This window comes from Typopeltis vanoorti, chromosome 9, assembly GCF_054136105.1.
Source record: "Typopeltis vanoorti isolate ZY-2024b chromosome 9, IOZ_Tvanoo_1.0, whole genome shotgun sequence".
NCBI classification, from domain to species: domain Eukaryota; kingdom Metazoa; phylum Arthropoda; class Arachnida; order Uropygi; family Thelyphonidae; genus Typopeltis; species Typopeltis vanoorti.
The window spans coordinates 117,786,559-117,801,985 of NC_143557.1; the positions used below are offsets into that span (position 1 = coordinate 117,786,559).

Here is a 15,427-nt window from a genome sequence, read left to right on the forward strand (position 1 = left end):
AGCAGTAACGAAAGAACAAAAACGGGCAGAGCATTGTTAACACATAGAACCCTAGAAAAGTTTATATAATAAATTTAGTTTGATCCTTTATTCAAGTGTAAGCAAACAAAGTTTGCGCCTGAAAATATCTTCAGGACTGAGGTAAGGTGGTACATCCCTTGGCAACTCACAGCAAAGGTGGACCAAGCTCTCATCACTTCTTGTCCCAGTATCTCCCATAATGCAAAGCACATCTCCTTGCAGACATGTATACTGCTATACATTAAAGGAAGGGCTACAACCTAGACCGGTTTCGACCTTTATTGAGGTCTCGTCAGTGGGAGGCAGACCTAGAGTGGTGATACTAAGGCAGAAGCAATGGAGAGGTCACATCTACCCATAAAAGTTGCCAACCGGTGTACCATCCTATTATTGAATTACTCTGGATTTAAAGAAAGATGTAGGAAGTTTAATTTGCACTTCGTTAGACTATAATAAATTTAGTTTAATCCTTTATCCAAGTGTAAGCAAACAAAGTTTGCACCTGAAAATATCTTCAGGACTGAGGTAAGGTGGTACATCCACCTTACCTCAGTGCTGAAGATATTTTCAGGTGCAAACTTTGTTTGCTTACACTTGGATAAAGGATTAAACATGTATACTGCTATGCCTTAATGCAGGCATGGGCAACCTTTCCTAGTTTGGGGGCCAAATTATTAAATAAAATAAATTAATGTTAAATGAATTAAAACAAGTTGCTACTTCATATTTCATTTATTTATAATATAATGAACGACATAACAATTTAATGTGAAGATTGGCCTTGTACTTCAACTACGAGGCTATCAATATTGACGTTAATATTACTTAAGGATAATCGCATAGAATTTTCGAGGTTTTTGTCCGTTATTCTTGTCCGAATTTTTGATTTATTGTATTTCATCATCAAAAAAGAAAGTTCACACATATGTGCTGCCGAAAAGACAAATGATTTTTCTTGAAAAGGCGCGTAAATTTGTATATTTTTCTTCCACCAAATAAAATTTATAAAAATCTGTCAAAGCAATGTTGTTAAATTGTGATTTTAGCACTAAATCCGCCTGAAGCTCAATAAGTTCCATCTGTAAGTTTTCTGGCACATTATTTACATCAGCATCCATCGGACGAGCAAATATAGCGAATGTGGAGTCTTTGTTTTTGAAGTCGGCAAACCTTGTATCAGATTGCTCTATTAGTGCCTTCAGTTCATCTCCATAACAATTATAAGGGATATTTTTATGAGTTGCTAGAATAGGAAAATGATAACAATTTTTTACCTCTTATCTGACTTTCCAACAATCTTAGTTTATTACAAAAAGCTTTGACATGTCCATGCAGTTCATGAACCAATTGTCCTTGTTTTTGCAATTTAAGATTCAGTTCGTTTACTTATCCTGTGACATCTAGGAATGCTAAATCACACACCCACTCATCATCTTTTACTTGGTTAATTGTGTTTCCTTTTATGTCCATAAAATCTGCAATGTCTTGTCTCAGATCATAAAATCGTTTTAATATTTTACCTTTACTCAGCCACCTCACTTCACAATAATAAGACACATCTTCATAATCCGAAAATAGGTCTGCCAAATATTCCTTAAATTGGCAGTGATTAAGTGCACGTGACTTAATAAAGTTAATACCGGTTACTACAACTTCCATAACATTTGTGAATTTAATTGATTTTGCACATAGATTTTGTTGGTGGATAATGCAGTGAAAATTTGTTAAATTTTCCGGATGGATCTGTAGTTCTATTGCTCTTTCATGAACTATTCCAATAAATCCCTTCTGTGCACCAACCATTGCAGGGGGCTCCATCAGTGCATATGCCAGATAGTGAACTCCATTTAAGCCCAAATCTCTCGAAGACTGTGTTGACTGTTTCAAATATATCTTCACCGGTAGTTGTTCCTTTTAATGTCCGAACCGCCAATAATTCTTCTGTGATGTTGAAATCCGCATCAACTCCTCGAATAAATATTGCTAGTTGTGCTGTATCGGAAGCATCGGTGCTGTCATCCAAAACAATTGAAAATGCTTCCATTCTAGCAATCTTCTCTTTTAAACTTTTTTTGATATCATCAGCCATAATTTCTATCCGTCGGACAACAGTACGTCTCGACAAACGAATATTCTCGAAGTCTTTTTTCTTTTCAGAACATATTATACTTGCAACATCCAGCAGACATTCTTTGATAAATTCTTCTTCACCAAATGACTTAGAATGCTTAGCAATTTTTTCGCTTACCACAAAGCTGGCTTTGACAATGCTGTGGTGCTGCGTTCTTTGCTTGTTGAACATTTGCTGCTGGGTATCCAAGTTCTTCAACTTCTGTATTTCATCTTTTCGTTGTTGTCCATCAATTTTTGGGTGAACTGCATGTTTAGAAGTAAAGTGTCTCTTCAAGTTGTATTCTTTGTTGATAGATACGGATTCATTGTACAGCAAACATACAGGCAAAACCTTTATTCAGAATAAAATAATAATCCTCCATCCAGTTGTCTTGAAATTGTCGATTCTCTGCATCTACTTTTCTTTTTTTTTTTTTTTTTTTTGCAATAACCCCTGACATTGTCCCAAATTTATAAGCGATATTCAGAACTGTCAAACAAAACTGTCTTCTACACCGCAGGCACCAAACAGAACATAACATCAATGCAGGCACTGAACAAAGCACAACACCAATGCAAGTACCGAACTGACACAATGTAACACTTTCACACACGCTGCTAGTCAAAGTGAGAAAGAGACCTTTGGTTGGAGAAAACATAGTGTGTTTTGTGCAAGTCATATGATGTCAACTTAATGTGGGTTAGTAGAACACACCATGTTTTCTCTCACCATGAATCAGACAAACTTCGCTGAAATAGATTAGGGCTGAATCTGGCCCGTGGGCCAGGGTTGCCCATATGTGCCTTAATGCATAGCAATATACATGCCACAAGGAGATGTGCTTTGCATTATGGGAGATACTGGGACAAGGAGTGATGAGAGCTTGGTCCACCTTTGCTGTGAATTGCCAAGGGATGTACCACCTTACCTCAATCCTGAAGATATTTTCTGGCGCAAACTTTATTTGCTTACACTTCGATAAAGGATTAAACTAAATTTATTATAGTCTAACCAAGTGCAAAATAAGCTTCCAACCCTAGAAAAGAAAGTAGTTAGCTATATTTATTGGAATGAAAGAATAATACAAATCAGAATTAAATTACAAGGGTATCTGACTGCCATTGGAATATATGTGCTGGTAAATGGCATGCTTACTTCATTTGTTATTCCTTGTTCATTATTTTAAGGTGGAGGGAGCTTTTCTCCCTCCTGTGTGAAATAATATTATATTATTATGTAAATGCTAGAATTAGCATTTTCAATTTCAGGCAAATTCAATTTCTACTATGATGGTTGGGGGGAAAAAAAAAAAAAAACCTAAAGATCATTCCTACAAAGTCACTGTCTTAAAATACTCTATACCAAATTGCTTTTTCAACAGAGAATTAAAAAATTAACCAATGATATACAAACTAGTGAATCAGTTAAAGAATGGTTAAGCGTTTATGAAATATTAAAACAGGCAGCATTGAAAGCTGAAATAAAAAGAAGAGATGACACCATTAGTAAAATTAATTCAATTATCATCATACATGGCAAGCAAACAATTAACAGAAACGATAAAAGATTAATAGATTATATAGTTTATGATAATTTCAAAATTACAAATATATTCCCACACAAAAGTTGTCATAACTAGGATGACAAGAGAATGCTGATCCGTAATAGATTACATAATAGTAAATAGTCAATTAGCAAAATTTGTTTTTGACCAAAGTTTTCAGAAGCTTTGAACCAGAAACTGATCGCTTCCTATTAGGCAAATTCAATTTCTACTATGATGGTTGGGGGGAAAAAAAAAAAAAAAAACCTAAAGAGCATTCCTACAAAGTCACTGTCTTAAAATACTCTATACCAAATTGCTTTTTCAACAGAGAATTAAAAAATTAACCAATGATATACAAACTAGTGAATCAGTTAAAGAATGGTTAAGCGTTTATGAAATATTAAAACAGGCAGCATTGAAAGCTGAAATAAAAAGAAGAGATGACACCAAAAAAAAAAAAAAAAAAAGTCATGGAAGACATGCTTTCAAGAAGTGAGAAAAGAACAAAGTTGAAATAATTTTATCAAATTTTAACAACTTTAAAGAAGGAAAAATATAATAATCAAAGTGATTGATAAAACTTAGTGACTACAATTTTTGCTGAATACATGCTCACTCATGATAAAGGTGTAATGGAGTGAAACAGCACTGGAAATGATTAAAAATAGTATTTAATGCTTCCAGTATTTCATTTCAGTTGCAGAGACATCATCAAGGAGTACAAAATGAGACCACACACATGCAGCACAAAACTAACTGAAAAACGTGGACGAAAGACTAGATTCCTAATTAGATGGAGGTGCCCTCTGTGGACACCTGTTGGCAGCCTAGGACTGGGATCTTGAAGTATTAGTGTTTCCTATATTTTTGGAAGTTTTATGCAACCATATTTATTATGGTTGCATAAAAGCATTAATATTTATAATAAATATTTATTATTAGGCTGATTTTTAAGAGCAGTAGCAGATTCTTAAAACAGTCTCTTCTAAATTTACTGTGATGGAGCATGCTGGTCTTTTTCCAATTGATTCTGTGAGCTGCATCAAAAGCATGGTCTGCAAGGCCAAATTGACCATAGTCATGATTGCAGAATATTTTTCATGTTCTTCCATGCAGATGGTAGCTGATCTTCCTGTCTGTCCATGGTAGGCTAACTAGCAGGAACAAGGATCCCTATATACACCTGGAGCTGAGGGGGGGGGGGGGTCTTTAGTCGAGCAGATAAGGGTAGCCTTTATAGTGTGGCCTTTCTAGCTATATGGTGTCTAGAAAGGCCACACTATTATTAGTTTCCTTTTCCATTGTAAATTGGATTCTAGGATGAAGACTATTGAGTCGACATAGAATCAAGTGTCTGTGTGTGGGCCAAACAGAAAACACATCGTCTACATATCTTAACCAGATAGAAGGCTTGAGAAGGGCTGAGTCAAGAGCTTGTTTTTAACTGACTGATAAATCATCTTTTTTCTAATGTAATGTCTTTGATAGGTCATTCCCCCTCCTATATCAAAAACACACAACACTTCATAAACATCAAAGACATTACATTAGAAAAAGATGATTTATTAGTCAGTTTTGACGTCTCTGCCCTCTTTACAAATGTCCCAATCAATGACATAATCCTCCTACAGAAACAAATTCCCTCCAGATATCACGGCGCTCTTTGCGCATGTATTACGGTTGGGTTATTTTGTATGGCAAAATGCCTTCTACTTACAAAAAGAAGGCACAGCCATGGGCGCGCCATTATCTCCCCCCCCCCCCATTGCTAACTTTTACATGGAACAATTTGAGCAACTAGTCCTAGATTCCTCCCCCTCTAAAACCCAAAGTCTGGCTTAGATACATTGACGATATTTTCGCGATCTGGTCCCATGACCGCCAGACATTAGACATATTCCTTAGCCACCTAAACAAACAACACAAACGTATACAGTTCACAATTGAAATTGAAAAACACAACACACTTTCGTTTCTAGATACACTTGTCACACGTCTTCCCTCAGGCAATCTTTCCTTCACTGTTTACCGAAAACCGATACATACGGGACAATATATACACATAAACTCCTACCACCACCCAACACAAAAACTAGGTGTAATCAATACGCTAAAAAACAGAGCTCAGGCAATCTGTTCCAGTGAACAGGCACTGAAAGATGAATTTAAAATTATCAGTAATAACTTACAAAAAACCGGATACAGCCAAAACACTATTAACAAAATTCTCTACAAAACCACAAAAAAAAACAAAGACAAACCAGACTACAATAAAACTATAATCATTCCCTACATTAAAGGAATATCAGACAAAATAAAGAGAGTACTACAAAAGTACAACCTCAAAGCCACCTTTAAACCTCCTGCAAAATTAAAACGCTTACTCAACTCATCCAAAGACCCACTCCCTCCACTAGCCCACCCTGGAGTATACCAGATTTATTGTACTTGCAACATATTATATATAGGAGAAACAGGACGCACAATTCCTATTAGACAAAAGGAACATAAACGACACATTAAATATAATAATTATGGTGAAGCTGGCCTTTCTGATCATGCCCTAAATACCTTACACAGAATTGACTGGAAAACCACCAGCTGTCTACATCACACTAAAATATGGTATGAACGGAAATTCAAGGAAGTCTGTGAGATTATTATCAACCACTCCAACCTGAACAATAATGATGGTCTAAAAATCCCAAACATATGGAAAGTATATATTCGACCTTCCTCACTAAGAACAACTATAAACAGGACTGTAGAAAATCCAGTATTATAAATCAAAAATAGGAATTGTAATACTAAAAATAGGACACCAATTGTTTCTGAAAGAAAAACGATCTAAAAGAATGTTTATTCCTGTCATTGTAAAATAGAATTTAGCTTGATGTAATTTATAATTTTTTTTTTTTTTCGCCACAGGTCATGCCAGTAGAATAACATGTGATCAAATCATTTTTCTCTAGCTTACAGTCAGTGATGTAACTCAGCTTGTCCGGTATATTTATGTACGCTCCAGATGATGATCTTGATGTGAAGATCGAAACATCGGGATAATAAAAAAAGTTTTTTTAACACGGTTGTAAATTCCATAAAATTTTTAAAATGAATGCTGATCACCGTGTAACCCTAAAAGAAAGGATGTATATAGTAGTAGTAGTAGTAAGGGAATGGAATTTCTGGGATTCTTAAGGGACAAATGTCTTAGACAACATGTAGTAGGACCACAAAATTCAAGAGTTTTAGATTTGGTCACAGCATCAGATGATCTGATTATAACTTAGATAGCATTCCTGCCCCCATTTGGAGAGAGAGAGAGTAACCATGTGGTTTTGACTTTGAAGATTAATAGACCTGCAGGAGTATTAAAGAGAAAGGAATGTATGTGGAATTATCAGGCAGGTGATTATAGTAGTCTTAGATATCAACTTGGCAGTTTCATGAATGGAGGATTGGAATGGCAAGATACCATCAGTGGCTTGCTTGATAACATTATGATGTTATCTGGGAGAGTCAGCATGGATTTGTTAAGGGGTGCTCTTGTTTTAGTAATATGATTGCCTTTTATAATAAAGTGACAAGTGTTGATGAAGGAAAGGCATATTCTGCCATTTCTTTGGATTTTACAAAGGCATTTGACAGGGTACCACATGATAAGCTGATATTTAGTTGCAGAACATGGGTTTGGTATCAGGTTAGTGAACTGGATTGGCTATCTGATAGGTATCAGAGAGTTGTGTATGAGGGAGCAGTATCAAGAATGTAGAAGGTTACAAGTGGGGTTCCATAGGGCTCAGGACTGGGACCTGTATTGTTTAATCTTTATATCAATGATATTTTCAATGTATTGCAGGGGGGGGGTATTCAGTTGTTTGCAGATGATGTGAAGCTCGAAAGGGGTTATTAGTAATGGTGCGTATGTGTTAGGCCTGCAAGAAAATTTGAATATTACAGTAAAATGCAAAGTTTTGAAGTTTGGGATACATAGATGGGAGGCTGCATACTCTGTTGGAGGAAGGGGAGGAGGCAAAGGTTCTGGGGTGATGATTAATAGAAACATGAAATTCAGGGAACATATTGCAGTGGTAGTGAAGGTAACCCAGAGGATTGCTGCAATACTGAGAAGGATGCTGACCTGCAAGATAAGTTGTCAGAAGTTTTTTTCTACTTGGTTAGACTGTAATAAATTTAGTTTAATCCTCTATCCAAGTGTAAGCAAACAAAGTTTGCACCTGAAGTATCTTCAGGACTGAGGTAACTCGTGGTAAAGTTGGACCAAGCTCCCATCATTTGTCTTAGTGTCTCCCATAATGCAAAGCACATCTTCTTGCGGACATGTATAATGCTATGCATTAAGGGAAGGGCTACTACCCAGACTGGTTTCGACTTTTATTGAGGTCTCGTCAGTGGGAGCCAGGCTCAGAGGTGGTGATACTAAGGTGGAAGTAATGGAGAAGTCATATTTACCTATACGAGTTACCAAAAGGTGTCTCACCTTATTGTTAAATTACTCTGGAGTTAGAGAAAGATGTTGGAAGTTTTTTTCCACTTGGTTAGACCATAATAAATTTAGTTTACCGCGAGTTGCCTCAGTCCTAAAGATACTTCAGGTGCAAACTTTGTTTGCTTACGCTTGGATAAAGGATTAAACTAAATTTATTATAGTCTAACCAAGTGGGAAAAAACTTCCAACATCTTTCTTTAAATCCAGAGTAATTTAACAATAAGGTGAGACACCTTTTGGCAACTCGTATAGGTAAATATGACTTCTCCATTACTTCCACCTTAGTATCACCACTTCTGGGTCTGGCTCCCACTGACGAGATCTCAAGAAAGGTTGAAACCGGTCTGGGTAGTGGCCCTTCTCTTAATGCATAGCATTATGCGTGTCTGCAAGGAGATGTGCTTTGCATTAAGGGAGACACTAAGACAAGTGATGAGATTGACCTTTACCATGAGTTGCCTCAGTCCTGAAGATACTTCAGGTGCAAACTTTGCATACACTTGGATAAAGGATTAAACTAAATTTATTATAGATAAGTTGTCATTCCATTTGTATAAAAGCACTGATCAGACCACACTTGCGCTTGATTATTGTGATTGAAATTGGACCTAGGATTTGAATGGGATAAATAAATTATGTGCAGAGGCAGATATCAAAGTAGATATCAGGACTGTACAATAGATAACAAAGTAGATATCAGGACTGTACAATGTTAGTTATTAGGATAAGCTGAGGGATTGTGAACTGCAGAGGTTGGTAGATAGAAGGAGAGGTGATATGATTGAGACTTTTAAATTATTGAGAGGTTTGGTGGAACAGGGGAGGATGGAGCAAGGACTAGGGACCATCCCTGGAAGTTATAAAGGGAAGTTGTGAGTGAGAGGGTAAGGAGTGGTTTATAATTACATCGGCAAAGTGGTTATTAGATCCAATATTATTTCAAAGCCAAATGTTTGTAGAAACTATGAAAGTTTTGTAAGTTGATCTGAGAGCTTACAAGAATACAATCCTCATCCCCAAGTTGCTTTAGCTTGCACTACTTGACTCAAGCAGCTAAGGAAACTCAGGGATGTCTAGGATTGTATTCTCATAAACTCTCAGGTCAACTTTCATAGTTTCTACAAAAATTCGGCTTTGAAATAATGTTGGATCTATTATCTACTTTGCTGATATAATTTTGCATTGCTGAAATGAAGCCATATGGCTCTTTCTTTTAATAATAAACAATTCATAAGTTTTAAATTGCGCATCGTTCTGAGTAGTTCTCAGTTATCAGATCGGCTATCATAGTGCTTGTGTTCAAGTAACCCTTATTTTACTTAATGATGGCTCCAAAGCAAGAGTTGTTTGCATTCAAGAATACAATCCTCATCCCCAAGTTGCTTTAGCTTGCACTACTTGACTTAAGCAGCTAAGGAAACTCAGGGATGTCTAGGATTGTATTCTCATAAACTCTCAGGTCAACTTTCATAGTTTCTACAAAAATTCGGCTTTGAAAAAATGTTGGATCTATTATCCACTTTGCTGATATAATTTTGCATTGCTGAAATGAAGCCATATGGCTCTTTCTTTTAGTAATAAACAATTCATAAGTTTTAAATTGCACATCGTTCTGAGTAGTTCTCAGTTATCAGATCGGCTATCACAGTGCTTGTGTTCAAGTAACCCTTATTTTACTTAATGATGGCTCCAAAGCAAGAGTAGTGATGCTGGCAATTCGGATATGCCAAAGTGAAGCCATAAAGTGTTTCCTTTTAAGTGAAAAAGTTGAAAGTTCTCAACTTCAGAAAATAATGAATAAATGAATAATAATAATATAAAAACATATGCTGAGGTTGCTAAAATTCAATTCACATTCAGATAACTTTTATTACAGTAAGTTGTTATAATTGTTCTATTTTATCATTATTTATTGTTGTTAATCTCTTACTGTGCGTAATTTATAAATTAAACTATCTTTTAGGTAAGTATGTATAGGAAAAACATAGTATATATATATATAGGGTTCGGTACTATTCGTGGTTTCAGGTATCAGCAGGGTATCTTGGAACATATCCCCCTGTGGATAGGGGGAGGGGAACTGCCATAATAGAAAGGCACTTGATATTGTTTGCATTCAAGAATATGTGAGCAGAGCTATTCTAAGATGGTGTGTCCACTTAAACAGAATGGGAGAGGAAAGTATGCAAAACATTGATGCAAAGATGGCAGGAAAGAGATCCAGAGGAAGACCAAGGTCTAGGTGAATCGATTCAGCCAAAAATGCATTAGAAGAACAAAATGTTGGCTATAAAATGTTGAGTGCTGACAAGTAGTAGACTAATTTGGAGGAGAATTATTAATAAGAGATTCATAATAATGTAAACTTCATCATGTAGTGCTGTCATAGTAGTCTCTGAACATCTCTTGTGAGGATACATATCAGGAAATTGATAATAATGATAAAAATAAGTAGGATTCTATGAGTGGGTGTCTGGAAAGTTCAGATAAACACCTAGAACAAAAATGATATTAAAGTAACTGATATAACCACAAGAAAGAACATACTAGTAGCAGAGTTATGAAAGTAGCTTAGGTTCTTATATGCTTATATCCTTATACACCTAAATCTCTTTTTTATGTGATAGATACATTCCTAAAAATTACACATAAATAGAATTCGTGTAAAAAGAACTACTGACTCCATAGAAAAAGTGAAGATTGGTTCCAAACCTGAAATATAAGCAAAATAATGAAAAAAAAACAAACATTAAATTCGTTAGGATCATAAGATTTTTATTTACATTTCATGGAGAATACACACACACATAATGAATTTTAATAACTTTAAAAGAAACATATTCATTTCAGTTGTTTGCTAAAGATTCTATAAAAAAATTATGTTATTCGTTATCAGTTTCTGACAATAAACGTGAAAGTTTTCGTGAGACTGTAATATCACTAGAACTACTAGATATGGTATTATCGTCATTAACTTCCGCCTCAACTTGTGGAATTCTTCTTGTCATGTCTTGAACAAAAGTACCACTGGTTATTTCAGTAGTTTTAGGCATGAACTCAGTTATTAATTGCTGTGTTGATGCTTTAGATGCTTTTTCTCACTTGAAAACTTCCCTGCACGTTCTTCATTTGGATCATGTCAGGCAAAATAATTGCCTAAATTACTGGCCAGTTTAAGACCTTCTTTAATTATATCAGCAGTAAAAGTAGGATTATCTTGATCATTATCATTAACTTCTTCACTTTCAGTAGTCTCAGAAACAATCTCCACTATTTTATCAATTTTTTGATAAAATTGATAAAATAGTTTATCAATTTTATCAAATGAGGTTTATCAATTAACAATTCTTCGATATCTGCCGACATAAGATCATCGAATCCTTCTCTGCCAGTTTCACATGCCAAACTTATTATATTGGGGAATTCTACAGTATGATTGAAGGGAACAGGAGCATTATCTTTAACACATGCGGGCCAAATAGCTTGCCAGCATGCATTCATAGTTTCTGGTCTCAATTCAGATAACGATAATTGAACCTGATCAATTCAATCCATAATTGAAAATTTTTTCCACACATCCATAACTGACAGTGTTTCATCATCATTTAGCTTGTTCAAAACGTATTGAAATGTTCGTCTGACATAATATGTTTTAAAAGTCGCAATTATACCCTGATCTAGAGGTTGTAGCAATGATGTGGGATATTGGGCGGTAGAAAAAAAAATTGCACATTTGGGTGTTCTATGACAGGATGACCGGGTGCATTATCAAGAATCAAAAGCACTTTAAATTTGAGACCCTTGTCATTCAAATAGCATCTAACTTCTGACACAAAATATTTCTGGAACCACTCAGTGAAAATATCAATGGTCACCCAAGCTTTTTTGTTGGCCATCCAATGAAATGGCAATTTTTGAAAATCTGTGCCTTTCATTGACCGTGGTCTTAATGATCGATTTATGAGCAGTGGTTTTAACATCCCATCTCCTTAAATGTTCGAACAAAATAGGAGTATTATGTGATCCTTTGCTGCTTTGAACCCACCAACAGTTTTTTTTTCATTTTTGATACGCAAGTTTTGTTTGGCATTTTTTTCCAGAAAAGGCTGGTTTCATCCATATTCCAAACTTATTCACGAATATAACCTTCATCTTCAATTATTTTAGCAAGTTTTTGTGGAAATGCTTTAGCTGCTGTTTCATCAGCAGAAGCCGTTTCACCTTTAATTTTTATATTATGAAGAGCATGTCTTTTAATAATCTTAGCCAGCCAACCATTGCTTGCATGAAATTCATATTTTTTCCTCGATTGAGATGAAATATCTGGCTGCAGTTTTTTAATCTGTTCATAAAATCTCAATGCTGATTGCTTGATGGAATTTCCGTCAACTGGCATACTTTTTTGTACATTATCTTCTATCCACATCACTAAAGCTTTTTCGGCTTTTCTAGAACATCTCTTGTGTATGATGATAATTTCGCCCTCGATTTTGTACCAGAAATACCGCTTTTCTAATGGCCTCTTCATTTTTCTTTATAGATCGGACAGTTGATTCACGGACTCCAAAATGCTTACCACAGCCATCGCACCTTCCCCAGTTTGAAGACAATCTAAAATTTGAATTTTTATATCCAAGGAAACGACTTTCCTTTTTTTTTTTTTTTTTTTTTGGTTATCGGCAACATCATGTGAGGGCTGGATTAAAATCTTCGGTTGATGAAATGAAAGTTTGAAAATTACATATAGCTTACCATTTATTATTTCTTGGCAAAATTATTAATTTTATGATGCGATTTTTATTTTTATTTCACTTAAAAAATGCAGTAACTGTGTTTTCTACTCAAACGGCAAATTCAAACTGCTAAGAACTGCTTTTTTATGTGCAGTCAGTTATTTGTAATTCGGGGAATTCCCAATAAATGAAATTCATAAGAATTTAGAATTTTCTTAATTGAAGCGAGAATGCAATTCTAAAAAATGCTGAGAATTTTCTTGAATTACGAATTTTTTCCTAACTAAGACTTGAGGTTGGTCGCGTAAAAGTGAATAAAAATCGCGTAAAAAAAAAATTCTTTTTGATATCCCAATTCGCATAAAAAGAGGTTTAGGTGTATGTTCTTTCTTAGTTATATCACTTGTTTTAATATCATTTTTGTTCTAGGTGTTTATGAAAACTTTCCAGACCCACCTTTCCCTTGAATGCAGCAGCATTCTACTCTGAAAACCAGTTTATGGATTGAAAATTGAGCTGGCTTTCTACACAACAGTATTCTGTTCTTTAAACCAAAGTGACGGTTGTATTGTCATCATTGCTCAAATGATGTATAATAATTATATAATGCATTCACAATTTGAAAAGCTGAAGGATGAAATTGCAGACCTATCTGACAGGATTATCAGGCCCTAGAATTCAAAAAAAAAAAAAATATATATATATATATATATATATATATATATATATAATTATTGCATTGACTTTACAGGATTGCATTGAAAAAAAAAAAAACAGTTGAAAGAACATTATATGTATAAATATATATATATACAAAAGTTTTGTATGCTTGACACTGTTTTAAACTTTAATGATGATTAACCACATTCTTCATCAAAATTTCTCTTAAAATAATTTAATTTTGCACTTAAAAATTTCTCCTGCTTTTTTTTTTTTTTTTTTTTTTTTTTTTTTTTATGTACTAATATTCTGTTTTATATATTTTCAGACGGCTCTGGAATCTGCTATTCATATGAATGATGCAGCAGTTTTAGTTGATGTTTTAAATGTTATTACTTTGAGGCCGTAAGTATATGCAACATGAATTTTTATCATTGTATATATGATTTAGTTTATATTAATGTTTTCGAGTTTGCCTTTATATGGTAGTTTAATTTTTTGTATTGTGAATCATTCTGAATAATGTCATTTCTGTATACCAAACGTTTCTTGCTTAAGAAATGTGGGTGCACCATCAACTTTTACTAGTGCTCTGCACATTGTGACAACTAGAAGTTTTATGCTAACTTGCTTGGTTGGTTACTACGTACTGGTCAATCGAAAATGATTGTTCCTTCATTATTAGTACTTCTGTAAAACAGGTCCATTCCTAAGACAGTGTGATCAAATCCACACACAGCTAAATTTCAAGGATAGTTGCAGTGCAAATACTGAAATAGAGATGACTTGATTTTTTGTTGATGAATTAATTATTGGGAATATCTATAATTCTACCACTTTATTACTGTGTTTTATGATAGAAAGCAAATTATTAGTGACTAATAAAATTACTTACACAGTGTGTCCATTAAGTAATTAGACAACAATTATTATATCAAAACAGTGAACTATATTTGGAATTGTTCAATTACACAGATTCAAAATCTCCCTCCAACTCCACACAACGTTGACATCTGTCATACAGTCATACAAGGTTGTCATACAACCTTAGCCGGCAAAGATTGGTCGATTGGTAGAGCCTCTGCTACTAATGGCTCAGTTAAGTAAGTTTGAGCGCAGTTAGTAGTTGGAAGGGGACCAATCGTTCGATGCTGTTGGCACACTCTCTCTCGATGAGTCTTTGGACTCCCTGGAGGTGTCAAATAATAATAATAAGTGTTCAAAGGCATGGTGAAAGTCCTGAACAGGTATCTCCTTCGGTGTCTATGTCACACTGCATTGGGTGTCCTCAGTGTTGCTGAAGCACTCCCTTTTCAAGGCATGTCATTTTGAAAAGAGGAAACATTTTTCAGGGAGCCAAATCTGATGAATGGAGGGGGGCAGGGTCGATCACACAGATCAACTTCGAACCCAGAAACTGCTTCACAGGCAGCACACACTGTTTGGGCATGTTGTCTTGCAACAGAAATCCATTGTCGTTGTTATGAAACAGTTCTTATCTGACACATCACATGTTGGCATACAGACGTTGCATTACTCCTAAGTAATACTGACCATTCACTGTGGTGCCCTCAGGAACATATTTGTGGTGAGTAATTTCAGCAGCGTTGAAAAAAAAAACAGTGACCATCGTGATTTTTGCAACCTGACTTTCTTCTAGAGCCTCCATAGTTCAGTCATTATAGACAAAGCCCTTTGGTTGGAAAGACCTTGGTTCGATTCCCGTCAATGATGTGAGGAACCTTTATCTGATCTCTTTTGACGAAAGGTGAGTTAGCCAGTCTCATACAGGGGTGGTGGTGGTGGGGGAGGGGGTTTCCAGCCGGAAACTTGGGTTTTTCATC

General features: G+C 35.2%; 1 protein-coding gene across 3 annotated transcripts in view; it reads left to right on the forward strand.

Moving 5' to 3' along the window:
* LOC150103458 (katanin p80 WD40 repeat-containing subunit B1-like) overlaps nt 1–15,427 on the forward strand; it is a 370,687-nt gene that overhangs the window by 287,762 nt on the left and 67,498 nt on the right. For all 3 annotated transcript variants that reach the window (XM_090397462.1, XM_090397461.1, XM_090397463.1), the window contains one exon: nt 13,912–13,988. In XM_090397462.1, coding sequence (XP_090253588.1) covers nt 13,912–13,988 — 77 coding nt within the window. The remainder of the gene's footprint in view (nt 1–13,911; nt 13,989–15,427) is intronic.